The 13,268-nt window shown below is 35.3% G+C and overlaps 3 protein-coding genes across 5 annotated transcripts; all 3 read right to left on the bottom strand.

The window, feature by feature from the left end:
• LOC18768558 (ubiquitin-conjugating enzyme E2 28) lies at positions 1,310-2,707 on the bottom strand. Of its 2 annotated transcripts, XM_007201784.2 has the most exons (4): positions 2,269-2,661; positions 2,051-2,178; positions 1,836-1,940; positions 1,310-1,621 (listed from the first exon to the last, which is right to left on the bottom strand). In XM_007201784.2, the coding sequence occupies exons 1-4, from the start codon at positions 2,336-2,338 to the stop codon at positions 1,478-1,480; spliced, it is 447 nt and encodes a 148-aa protein (XP_007201846.1). In that variant the 5' UTR covers positions 2,339-2,661; the 3' UTR covers positions 1,310-1,477. The 2 variants fall into 2 exon arrangements, with proteins under 2 accessions (XP_007201846.1, XP_020425582.1); XM_020569993.1 differs by having other exon boundaries at positions 2,051-2,707.
• On the bottom strand, positions 3,267-6,666 carry LOC18766481 (rac-like GTP-binding protein 5). Its single transcript, XM_007200487.2, has 7 exons — positions 6,341-6,666; positions 5,290-5,377; positions 5,095-5,204; positions 4,895-4,958; positions 4,079-4,143; positions 3,863-3,928; positions 3,267-3,762 (listed from the first exon to the last, which is right to left on the bottom strand). The coding sequence occupies exons 1-7, from the start codon at positions 6,437-6,439 to the stop codon at positions 3,658-3,660; spliced, it is 597 nt and encodes a 198-aa protein (XP_007200549.1). The 5' UTR covers positions 6,440-6,666; the 3' UTR covers positions 3,267-3,657.
• On the bottom strand, positions 8,488-12,981 carry LOC18766810 (protein MCM10 homolog). 2 transcript variants are annotated; one of them, XM_020569793.1, is made up of 12 exons: positions 12,790-12,981; positions 12,385-12,565; positions 12,211-12,285; positions 11,810-12,047; positions 11,597-11,721; positions 11,130-11,163; positions 10,984-11,036; positions 10,692-10,832; positions 10,337-10,401; positions 10,187-10,259; positions 9,893-10,091; positions 8,488-8,889 (listed from the first exon to the last, which is right to left on the bottom strand). In XM_020569793.1, exons 1-11 carry the CDS (start codon positions 12,878-12,880, stop codon positions 9,926-9,928), a joined length of 1,242 nt encoding a protein of 413 aa, XP_020425382.1. In that variant the 5' UTR covers positions 12,881-12,981; the 3' UTR covers positions 8,488-8,889; positions 9,893-9,925. The 2 variants fall into 2 exon arrangements, with proteins under 2 accessions (XP_020425382.1, XP_020425381.1); XM_020569792.1 differs by lacking the exon at positions 8,488-8,889 and having other exon boundaries at positions 9,631-10,091.

The raw sequence follows: 13,268 nt of genomic DNA, 5'->3' as shown, positions 1-13,268 counted from the left end.
TCATGACCAACTACTAAATCAAAAGTTATTGAACTAAACTTACCAATTTTCTTTACATATCATATTTCTAAATCGTACAATATATAAATTTTTATTTTTTAATTTGAAAAGTACTAAATTTAAATAACATAAAATAAAAAAGATGCATCCACAAAGTCAAATAGAAAAATCAAACACATTATTCGAGTAGATTTTGAACTGAAATTGGTTCGCTAAATTACATTAGGAAACTGTGGAACAACTTCTAAACTTATTTATTTGGAAATGGATCGTCCTAAACCCATTTGGGCAAAAGCCTATCATAATTAAGCTCGTAATTAAGAAATTAAGTAGGGTTTCCACTTTCCACCACGTTTTATTGGTCTAACAAAGGGAGCTAACTGCTCTTCCCAATGGAGTATGGTGCTACATCACCATTTTTTGGAGCCATGCAAAGAAATTATTTGTTAGGAGAATATATGGTAGGTCAAGAAGATATATAAAACCTACTAACCTTCCTTTCTATAATAATAATATCAACGATATAGATAGCAACGAAAGAAGATAAACACGTACGCTCGCACATAATCAAACTCTTCGTTTTGGCATGAATGACATCATTTGATTTTGAATATGATTAATTTGAATTCCGTGGAAAATAATGGGAATTCATGCATGCATTAATTAATGCACGTTTATATTAATATGCATTGCTTGTAACATTATTGTTTATATTCTATATAGTTGTTACATATGAGTATTGATTGAACTACAATTATATTGGAAAAACCTATATATTATGGCCTCTGGTGGCCCTCTGAGATTCGATTGGTAAGTGAGAAAGCGATTTGCAAAAGAAGAATGACGACTTTGATTCCTAACCGAATGGATAATGACGGAAAATTAATTAAGAAATAGGATCAATTATCTGATTTTTCTTTTTCTTTTATTATTTTTTTAATATGAAAAAATGTGAATTTATTATATTATTATCATTTAATTAATAATTTCAATTCTTAATGTTTGCATTAACCAAGGAAATTTTATAATATTTTAAATGTTTCATCATTCTGTGTCTTTTGCTTTATATATATATATATGAACTATTATTAAGACTAAGATCATAAGCAGAATGTGCCCATTTCTGTGGCTATTTCTTTCAATGGGCTTTTCTTTGGGCCAAAGCCCAATTATTGCAATGGGTCCAATGGGCTTTGCTTATGAGCCGAAAAACGCGTTCGAGTCTCACCAACGATAATCAACATGTGATTAAATTAAAAGTTCAATCATAATTATGAAAATTCTTCCAAGCAAGAAAACAACAGTAATGTTGAAGTGTAGCTTCAAAAACTTGGCAGCCATAATATTCATGTTCAAGCAAAGGAGGTCAAATTACAATTTGGGGGCCTCAATTCAATATATATAAGACAAGTTATAGTAATATAGAAGCTGGATATATATTTTTTAAACAAGATTAATTAGGGTCTTAATTAATTAATTAGCCCATGGCATACTTCTGGGTCCAGCTCCGAGCTGTTGACTCATATTTGACTTTGTCAGTCTTGCACATATGAGCAATTTCCGGAACAAGAGGGTCATCAGGGTTCGGGTCGGTCAAAAGAGAACATATCGACAGTAAAACCTGCATGTCACAAAAACAATAATATTAGAGACACTAATTAACCCATAAGACCCATTCATGTGTAACTCCTTCATGTAAGGTCAATTAAACCGATATTATTTTGAAATTCTTGATCCGTTCCTGACTCAAAACACATAAAACGTGTCGATCTAAATGATGGTATAAGTTTCATGTATGTTAAGGTCTAATGCCACATAAAACTCATATGTGTCACCTTGGATATGGTGAGTGCTGGACTCCATTGCTCCTTGAGAATGTCCAAACAGATATTGCCATTGCTGTTTATATTTGGATGGAACACTTTGGTCCTGAAGGCAACCTGCAAAAGATTTATTTATTGTATCCCACAGCAAAGCATCAGAATATATTTGTATGGCAAAATGATGCAAGATTGTTAACAGAATTTGGTGATAGATTTGTTGTATATACCTTTGGAGGTTTGAAAGGATAATCAGGTGGAAAATGGATGGTTACAAGGAACACACCCCCTGAATAGGGACTGTCATTTGGACCAATGATTGTTGCTTGCCAATGGAACATGTCCTCAGCCACAGGACCTGAAAAAAGGAAAAAACACCATAAGAAATTACATATATATATATATCCATTTTCCAAGCAATAAGCCCTCTTTTTTTCAGTTCTTTTACCTGCACTGCATGAAGTTGGTGGATCTCTCTGCAAGTCCTTGAGCTCCTTCAATATTCTCTTTGAGGCCATTGAAGCAGTTTCAAAGATGAAGCTTCCTGGTTTTGAGTAAGAACTTGAACAGAAGGATGAAGGATGGATTAATTTGCAAAAGAATTACAATCTATTGACACCCTGAAAAATGGTAGGTTGGGGTGTTGGTGTATTTAATGAAAGGTGAGAAGGAGAAGTTCATGAATTCTTGTGGGTTGATGAAAGTGGGAACAGAATCAGTTCCAAAACAAAGTTGAAAGCAAAAGAATCAAGAGACACAGAAAAAAAAAATTCAAAGATTATCTGCTGCCACAATCTCTCTATATCATAAATAAACAGCTGCTGACCAAACAAAATTCTAATTGTTTTGTTATGCAGAAATTGATGCCACAATCTCTTTATAACAAGTACTGAAGGTCATCGATTCTAATTGTGAGGGCATGCTTTACTTACTTTAAGTAGAAGGCTAAGTTTTTTAAGGAAAACATCTTTAGGCCAATTATATGCCATGAGAGCAACTCTTACCACCCAAAAGAAAAAGATATTCGTGCTCAGCTCAAAAAGCTCAGTTCTTGAGAATCTGGGACAATTTTGAAGTTGATGAGTGGGGGGGATGCATAAGAAGATATAGAAAATATTCTCAAACGAAACACAAACACAGTTTAGCCATAGCTTATAAGGACCTTGATAGTCCCACTTCCTTTGCCTTGATTCTGCTTTCTGTTTTGCCTTTTTCTTTCTAGTCTCTTCATTCAATCATGTGTCACCATTCTTGGATTGGTTAATTTTCCTTTCAAACCAGTCACATATATGCATATACATATGCCTATTCAAGATTCAGGTGCAGACATTCGTACTGTGAACTACGAGAGGCCGGTCAGCTGGCAATATGGTCGTTTGTCAGGCCTCTCACAATCCGCAATCCTGATAATAGAGGATGTCAAACTGTCTAACATTCAAGATTGTATGTCATGAAAATATAACCATCTATATATATTCTTGAAATTTGAAGTGTACTAAATCAGTTACAAGACGTGGATTTTATACGGCTTAAAAAGTAAAATATCAGTACTATATAGAGACAATACATTAGGGAAATCAAACCCAAAGAGAAGAGGGTTCAGCATGCTAACAAACACGTAATGCAAAGCATTAATATACAAATAAAATCAGAACACTGCCCTGACAGCATAAACAAAGACTTGATGCATAAAGAGAGCTCCTACATCTGTCAGTCGAAACTACGATGCCCAGCTTGCTGCTTCCTCCAGACGGAAAAATATAACAGGGACTGAAGAGCATTAATGAATAAATGACTAATTAGTCACAGTTTCTTCCCAACGCTATTCTTTCCATGCTCACAATATAGAACAGGCCTTCTGTGCCTTTCTCTTCTTTTTCTTCTTCTGTTTTGGTGGCTGGAGAACCACTTTAATGGCTGCGTCAAAGACTGCTTTCACATTCTGCATTCACAAGGGTATTTAACATAAACATAGTCATCAGTGTGAGATCATGGCGTGCTTCCCCTGTAGGTATCAAGTGATTTGAATTGAAGTTACAAACCTGCTGTGTTTTTGAACTACACTCGATGTAAACCGGAGCCCCAATCAGCTTCTTTAGTTCCTCTCCCTTCAAAAAGAACCCCCAAAATAAAAGGAATGTAGAAAATCAGGTCTTAATCCCATTAGTTGGTCTGAGTTTGTGGAATAATTTTTTTAATAAACAACAATAGTTAAGAAAAGAAATTGTGACTATAACGCAGGTTGCAGTAGAAAATACCTGGGCTGTGGTAATTGGCACTGCACCAGGGTGATCTACAAAGAATTGCTTATCATCCCGAAGATCTATAAGAAGAAAATTTAGCAGTCATGAGAAGCGAAGCACAAATAATGGGCAAGATAAAGATTATGTCCAGTAAGATACTGCAATACAACATGATATGGACTAAGAGTACATGTGATCACTACTGCAACACAGAATCAGATATGATCCGATCAGAAGATACTCATTATGCCTCTGTTAATCTCTATAGCAGAGAGATCTCTTCATTTCAAAACGCACATGTAAATGTAGCAGCATATGTACATGATTACATTTTATCATATATAAATGCTGATCTGCAAGGGATTTACAAAGAGCACCTCCTGACAAAAACTTCAGTGCCACTAAAATTGAACAGGTGGTCAGTATAGACCAAAAGATCTGTGTGTATGTGTGTAAGAGAGAGAGAGAGAGAGTTACAAGTGTTCATCAAATGAAACCTTGCAACCTTTACCAAGAATTTACCATTGAGATTCTCAAAAAGCTAATAGTAAATTCAGATTACATGAGAAAGCAACCCAGAAGGTGTACAAAAAACAGAAACAGACAACACAAAAGCTGCACTTGAACCATTTGTATCTCGAAACAATTATACTTAAATGGCACCCCCAGAATTCTTAGGTTAGCATAAGCAGGCAAATCTATACCCAAGGAAAGAACTTCATAGGGAAATCAAAAGTGCTACATAATATCTCAATTAAGGTTGAATCAACTGATATTTATCACGAGTAGCGTAATAGGAAACAAAGGAAAGCAGGGGAGTAGAGATCTAACCAAGCTTAGTTCCAACAAGAATAATTGGAACACCAGGTGCATAATGCCTCAATTCAGGAACCCACTAAACATTGAAATGGAAAAAGAGAGAAAAAAAAAAAGAAAAAAAAAAAACTCATCAGCAAACTTAGACATCAAACAATAGTTGAAGAAACTTGGGGAAAGAAAATAATTAACTCTGAGGATAGTGTGAGTCTTACTTTCTTGGCAATATTTTCATAGCTGGCCTTACTTATGAGAGAGAATGCAAGTAGGAAGACATCTGCCCCACGGTAGCTCAGTGGTCTTAATCTATTGTAATCTTCCTGTCCTGTTCCATAATTTTAAACATCAGGCCCAAGGTTTAGAAAAAGACAAAACTATGAAGAAGGAATATTTTTCAGATTTGAACTAACCAGCAGTATCCCACAATCCCAAATTAACAGTGCTCCCGTCCACAACCACATTTGCACTGAAATTGTCAAACACAGTTGGCACATAATCCTGCTCCCCAACATATTGCAAGCAAAAACAGAAAATCATAATCATCCTCTAGAAAATTCAATCTCATACAGAAAAAAAATGCGAAAAGCAAAATTTTGAATCTTAATAATCACATGCAATGCAAAATATAGATGAGAAAATTCTCAAAGTTACATACATGCTATACTTTTTTATATCACACAAAGCACCTTACACCGAACAGTCTTCTAGTCTATTGAACAGGTATAATGCAGAAAGGTTTTTACTAAGTGATTCTGATCAATCAAGGAAATATGTACGCATAGCTACAGAAGCCTCTACAAAAGAAAGAAAAATAAACAAAAAGTAAGAGAAAATTGTAGACATGAAATTTTTCTGAGCTTACTATCCAACTTAGTTACTAGGCTTAATCCAGAGATATGATTCAACACAGGTTCAGGAATGACAAATTATAGAAAGGGTCAACGTCACTGAACAAAACCAAGAAAACCCTCTTAATAAATTCTGCACCACAACAAAGTGAACAAAAATAAAGGGCTCTGATCAGCTCAATTCAAACATAAAGACTCAAACTTGATCGAAATTTTAAGATTTCTTCACTATATTATACATACCAAACAGGGTGAATTGAAAATGTTAAAAAGAATGACCTACAACAAATAAAAGCCCTGATCATGCTAAAACCGAAATTCGGATTCTATGGGAGTCAAGTTTCATGTGATTTCCTGATTTTGCTTCTGAACACCCAAACGAGGAAACAGAATAGAAAAAAACAAAGCTTTGCTTTCTTCATCCCACGTTTTCTTGAAAACCAAACAAAAGCAAGTAAATTGTGCTCAAGAATCTTGCATTAACCCCACATTGAAGAACCTAACTACCCTACCAGGCTCAGCTAAGCAACCCAACTAAAGACAAACCTCAAAGACTTAAACTTTCTCTCTGCAATCAAACAAAACAAGAAGAAAAGAAAGAAGAGTCCTTTACCGTAGGGAAAGTGTTGCTGGTGTAGGAGATGAGCATGCAAGTCTTGCCCACCGCTCCGTCCCCAACTGTGACACACTTTATGAACCTGGAGGCACTCATTTCCTCCCAACTCTGTCCCTTCCTTCTTCAACTTATGCTTCTACAAAAACCCTAATTCAGATTATAGCAGAGGTTTCTTAACCCCCACCACAACCCAGTTTAGTTGAGAGACACAGAAAGAGAGAGAGAGAGAGAGAGAGAGAGAGGAGAAAAAAGAGAGAGATGTGGGAAGGCAAAGATGAATGGTGCTGGGCCTAAAGAGCCAGCTCTTGCCAGCTATAATAATAGTATGATATTAATGTGTTACTGTGTACCTCAAAGACTCAATCCCAGGCCCCATTTCAAATTTTCAACCTTTCTTTCTATCTCAGTAAACTCCACCAACCAAAACAACCAATTTGTCCTCTTGGGCATTCTTTTATATTTCAAAAGATCCAAAAGAAAATCACAAGATCACTGGCATTTGTCTTTTATTTTATGTTTTTTTACTGTCATTGACTGATTGGGAAGAAGTTTACTTATTGGGGAAACAAAGGAATATTAGGCTATTAATTTGGTGGCATGTAGTTATGAAGGCTGAATCTGATTTATTCTGTGTTTCTTATTGTGGGGGTGTCAATTGTCAAACGAGTTTGCATGTGGTGTGGGGTTGTGAAACATAAAAGCTCTCTCTGCTCAGTGCTGCATTCCTAAATTGGCAATTCCCCTTCTTCCATTTCTCTGTTCTTTTTCCTTTTCTGCATTTCAAGAATATGTCAAAATAACTTTATATTCTCAACCATATATGCAGAGAACATCTAGCATTTGATTTTGTGGCAGTTGTTTTTATCAGTTACAGATGTTTTAAGTTCAACTCACAAAAATAGGATAATAATTATGTGTTCGATATCTAGTCGTGATTTGCTGTTTACTATATTCAAAAGTCAACCAACGTTTTACTTTTAGCTAAGCTAGGTGCATTTGGGGTGTTACTGCAGCTTCCATTGGGACCTAAATTCTATAATATTGTACAAATAAAAAACTTAGAAATGCTCAATGCCTTTGTTTTCAAACTTGAACTTGGTAGTTAACCTAATAGATTAAATAATTCATAGTTTGATGCACAATTTTAGGCACGCATTACAGCCCCACGAAACAGCACCACAACTGATACTAAGTGTGAGGTTGGTTACATAATTAAGGAAGGTGAATAAGATGGATGTGAATGCATGAGAAATGAGTGCATGTGTTCAAATTTCGTTTTCAATGGTGAGCCCAAGTTCGATCAAAATGAAAACTAAAAAAAGATGGCCAGTTAAAACCCATATTAGGGTAGATGCTGACAAGTTTTATGGCTGAATTTGCAATGTTAAATTTTCTTTTGAACATTTTGCTTTCTTCTGAAGCAAATCAATGGAAAATCATAATATGGGGTCCTAGGGTTCCTTGGCTTTCAAGCTTACCCGACATAATGTGTACTATTATGGACCAAAAAGAGAAAAATAAAACAAGTAGAAGGTTAAAAAAAAGGGACTTGACTTGGTTAGGATGGTCCTTGGCTTGGCTTTCAGTTTATTGACCCATCATGCTACTCTGCAACCACGCATTTCTTTAAATAAAAATGGAGGTGGTTGAACCATTAATGGCCAGTCCACCCACCACATCACACTTATTGGAAGACAAATTATAAGATATAAAAATATATAGATTTTCTCGACGTTGAATATTATTATTATGCGAACGTTATGTATTTTCTTTATGTTTACAATGGCGTTCTTACAGTAATAATATCATGAAGTTATAGGAAAAAAAGCATAATTTAATTATTAAAAAAAAGAAAGATATATAGCATAGTTTTAGGAGGAAAAAAAATGGGATTAGAATATTTTGGTTGTGGTGCAGTCTATTAGTTGCAGGCCCTGTCATGGCATCTCATAGATTTAACACAACGTGGGGGGAGGGTTAAGAAGTAGATGAGCATTCTTTATCAATGGTGTAATTAATTAATAAAATTAAAATGCATGTTCAAGGGTGGGCATTTTCCATGATTGGAATTTTGAAAACTTGGAGGATTGATCACCTACTACACAATAAACTAATTTGCTTTCTTTCAAAGTTTTGTTTTGTAGTTAGTTGGTTCTGTCTCTAATTTTTCTATGTTATTCTGTTTGTTGTTTTGGTACGTATATTCAAAATTAAAGGAAAAAAGAAAAAAGAAATCTTTGCCAGACCCTTTGGGTTCAGTCTCTATCAATTTAAGCGAAGGAAGATGTTGTCTTTATTGATAATCTTTAGGAAAAAGGAGAAAGAATCTTTGCTACATGTACTTTAATAATAAAAACTTTTTGGAAAATCCCAATTACCTAATTATTTATGCCTACAAAATTAATGTGGGAAATCATACAATTTTGAGTAGCACATGGGGAGATTTACACCCTCTCCATAAGTGCATGTGCATGAATGACCATCCCTCCAACTCCTATCAAATCAACATCTTCACATCTGGCTCGTTGTCAAGATACCTTGGTCCCCTACCCATAATAAAGACCATAATCAATTTTATATAACTTGATTGTGTACTTTTTTGTAAAAAATAAATAAAAGTGAAAGTTTAAATTATAAGCAAGAGACAGATTTCTCACACATATCATCAAAATGTCATGAGAATTCGAATATAAAACCACTAATCTAGAAGTTAAAATCCTTTTTTTATTGAACTAGACCTAGTTAGCCATGATTGTATAGTTTTATCCAAGCAAATAACACATAATGTTCCAGTTTTCTAGCACGTGCTGACCTAGAGCTTGGCTTATAGCTCTAACTATAGAGATTGTTGTCAAACAACGTGCTTGGAATTGTGAACCTTATGACATAATGTGTGAGAAATGATTGTGATGTATGAGAATTTTTTTTTAAAACAAACAATAAAAGAATTGAACATAGGACATCAAATGGGTTTAGAGTTAATACTCTTTATCATTTACCACTTGAGCTATAAGTCTCGATTGTACATGACTTTGTAGAATATGAAACTACAAATCTGGCATCAATAATATGCACTGCCCAAGCCAACACCCGTGACCCAAAAGGTTGCTGTAACTAAAGATAAAATCATAAAACCAGACAAACTCTTACAAAGCAAAGGATTGAGCACTCAAAGATGACTCAGATAACTGTTGCTGCTAAAAATTGAGAAACCCTGGCAACAAGCTAGTCACAAGTTCAAGTCAAAACAAAAACAAATCATGAAGAAAAAGGAAAAAAAGGAAACGTACAACAGAAGCATATACAGCTTTTCATTCCTTTCTAAAAGTTTTCAAAACTTGGGAAGAAAATTTGAAAGCAAATTCATTGACTATTTCTTTTCCACCTATCTAACTAATAAGAAGAATCAGTTCTGGTTGGAAAAATAAATAAATAGAACAATTCCCTCATTAATGTTACACTAAAAAACAAAAAAGAAATGTCAGCTCACAACCTTTACCATTTTAAAGCAATTGAAAGAGTGAACGGGTCCAAAATGTATTGGCTTACAAAATTTTGGTTCACAGTGACTGCTTCCAAGGCTCAGAATCCTTCATCCGAGCTTATATACTCTAATTCAATCATCTTTCCCATGCCCTCCTTTGTTTTGTCTATCAAAATTTTCTCCTTCCCAGTTTTCATTCTTTTTGAATCCATTTGCTGGTTTTTTATGACTGCAGATGGATCCATGATTATACTAGATGGCTTCCTGAGGACAATAAACAAATCTTCAGTAACAAGGAAAAAGAACAAGTTACATTGTACAAATAAAAACATTGTAAAATAATCTTATATATGAATCACCTCTTCTCTAAACTGGAGATCGGTTTGCTTTGCATTTTTGAAGTTTTAATCGCATGTTTCGGATCTGTCTTCCCTGCATTGCAAAGGTATCTAATGAGGAAATTGCACACAACACTGCCAGCAAGAGCATAGAGGGATCATACACTTAACCTGTCATCTCAGCCAAAAACCTTATTCCTTGTGAGTGTGTATTTGTAGTCACTTTACCTGCATTGCTGTTCATACAAATCACTGATCAGACCATTTGACAGAATCCTATAAAACTTACCATAAAAAAATCGCATGTCTTTTATATAACACCTTTTTGGATTTCATTTCTGGTTGCACATCTTGCAAGTATAAATGTGAGAGCAATTATGTTCTCTGGTTTCTAGATGGTGATGGATTAATATAATTTACAAGATGAGAAGGCGTTGTATCATTGGCAACTAAAGAGCATTGCTGAATTGCTTCATAATCAAATGATGCTTAAATATTTTTCTTTCCTATGCTGACTATGACAAACCTTAATGCCTTCTTGAGCCCTTCCACTGACAATAGCTTCACTGGCTGCTTACGCTTGCACGCGTTTGTTCTGTCAGATAGAGGATCAACCATAAAAATCCCTTCTCTACTGTGAGGAGTCCGAAATGCTGTTCGCAAGTTCCTGGTAGCATTAAAAAAATATGCATAATCAAATGAAATATACCACCAAGTTAAATAAACTAAAACATATTATACAAAGGGGGTCATTTCATAACACAAATGTGAAGTCTAGATTTAAGAGAACCAGATCATGCAAAGCATTCATCACTTACCCTCCATTGAGCTCAGTTCGCATTGTCATCGTGGAATATTTCTGTGATTCTTTCTGAAGAAATTAGAGATACAGGAAATATTAATAAGTTCGCCTTGAAGACGGATCAGGCAAGCAAAGATTAATGCTTTAAATTCACATGCTTACCGATTTATGAAATTTACAATATATTCCACGGCGTCTGAGATAACATGAGGAACCAGTGTTAAAAATATTAAGAAATAAATGGTACAAAACTACTGCAAATGTAGACGTACATAATGATACAAAACTTTATTGGTTGGCAAAACCATAGAAAGTGCTTAAAGACACCATACTAGATTGTGCTCATATGGAGATCACCAAAAGATTATTTTTCACTTGGTTTATGTATCTGGTTTCTGGTAAAAGAGCATCTATATGGTGCAACTTATTACGCAAATATCTTTTTGTGACAAAATTCTATATGAAAGCACTGATGTGTATGTATAGATGTTTATCCAGTGCCCTTGATTAGGGTTAAAGATGATTCATAACATAAACCTCAATATCTTAGTGAAGATAACAGTCAGATGGCAGTGATTATAACCATCTGCCTTTGAATTAAGGTGATCAAAGAACAGGATCTTACATACTTGTTTATGACTACAGTACAAGCCATTCCATCCTTTCTTTTCCCTTTGCAAACTCCATAATCAACTGAAGTGCCCATCTTCAGCATTTGATTGGCTGAATACACACTCAAAGAAAAACCACCACCCTTCATAAACAGATTAAAGAAAAGTCATCTTTAGTGATATAAGAAGAAAAGGTCAATAAAAGAAAAACACTGATTGACAAATTAATACCATAGCATCCTTGCGTACGGTGCAATTAAGTAGCGCAAACACCATTCCAGCCTGCTCTTTGCAGTTCATCTCATAAGCATCACCAAACAAGAAAACAGAAATGGTATCTTCATCCAAACACCCAAATTTCCATATAGAATAACTCTTCCCTGTGGAACTAGTTTTTGGATTCCCCTTCTCAGTCAATACTCCAACAGTTGCCCAACAGCCTGAAAGAGTATCCCCACGCAGCAAATTCCTAGAAAAGCCCATTTAAAAAATGTATATCACAACCCAATTCAATCATAGTTTGAACATGTACAATAAAATTGATTTTGGTTTCTGAAAAATAGAATATCACTCTAAAGTTTCTAACCAAACAATTCCTAAATATGCAAACATGTGAAAAGCAAGAAGATTACTTTATGGCGTATAACCGAACAAAACGGATGTCTGAAAAGTGATCATTAAGCTCTAAAGGAGTTATCAACTGCTTCCTGTACGAAAAGAAAAAAAGATAAACAACTCAAACACAACGTCCAAGTTTCCTCACATTAATTCTTACAATGTGCATCATGTACAAGTATTGGGATTACCTGATTCGCAAACCCGAAAATTTCTCAACTTCTGGATCAGTGGAGGCACTGGGCCGGTTCAATTTCCCAGTCTTCTGAACCGGTTTAGGCTCGTAATCAAGGCAGTCCTCGACGGCGTCCCTGAACACGGACATGTCCACCGGCCCTCTTTGGCCCGTAAATTCATCGTCCGATAAGTAGCCTGCAAAAAGTAAAAATGAAGTATTGATATAGACCCATTAAACTTTTCAAGGAATTGAGAGAGACCCATTAAACTTTTCAAGGAATTGAGAGAGACCCATTAAACTTTTCAACAAATTGAGAGATACCCCAGATCGAATTTCCAAGATTTTCACCGAAAATGAGCAACCCAATTAAAAAATATTCATAAAAATTGAAAAGAAAAGAAAAATAGTTGGGATATACCTGCCGAATGGGAAGGTGAACCAGGAGGGGTTTCCAAAACCCTATCTTGAAGAGAGAGAAGGAGATCAAGGTCGTCTTGGCGATTTGACATGGTTTGGATCTCTCTCTCTGTCCTCTGTGTCTTGTGAATTTTGTTGTAGAAGAAGAATGTATCAGGCAAAGACAGTTTCGGTGTTTGTGTGTGTAACTGAAAATTTTGGAGGTCAAAAAAGATTCGTTGGGGCTGTGGAGGGAGAGTTTCAATATTTTGGAGGGAACGTGAATTGGAAGTTACCAAACGACACCGCTTCGTCACACGTTGTAAAAATGTGGTTTGGGCCTGGCCCATTGTAGCTTGATTTGGCCCATATTAACTTGATCAAATTTCGGCCTGGCGTATGCACCTTGGGCTTATTACTCAATGTGAAATTCTATAGTAAGGGTGCGATATATGGACTCCTCAACCCCCTAATGTGGACCTTCATATTAGGCACACTTAG

Source organism: Prunus persica, chromosome G8 (genome assembly GCF_000346465.2).
Source record: "Prunus persica cultivar Lovell chromosome G8, Prunus_persica_NCBIv2, whole genome shotgun sequence".
Lineage (NCBI taxonomy): Eukaryota > Viridiplantae > Streptophyta > Magnoliopsida > Rosales > Rosaceae > Prunus > Prunus persica.
The sequence above is the reverse complement of the archived record's forward strand: the minus strand, read 5'-3'. Positions and strand labels throughout refer to the sequence as shown.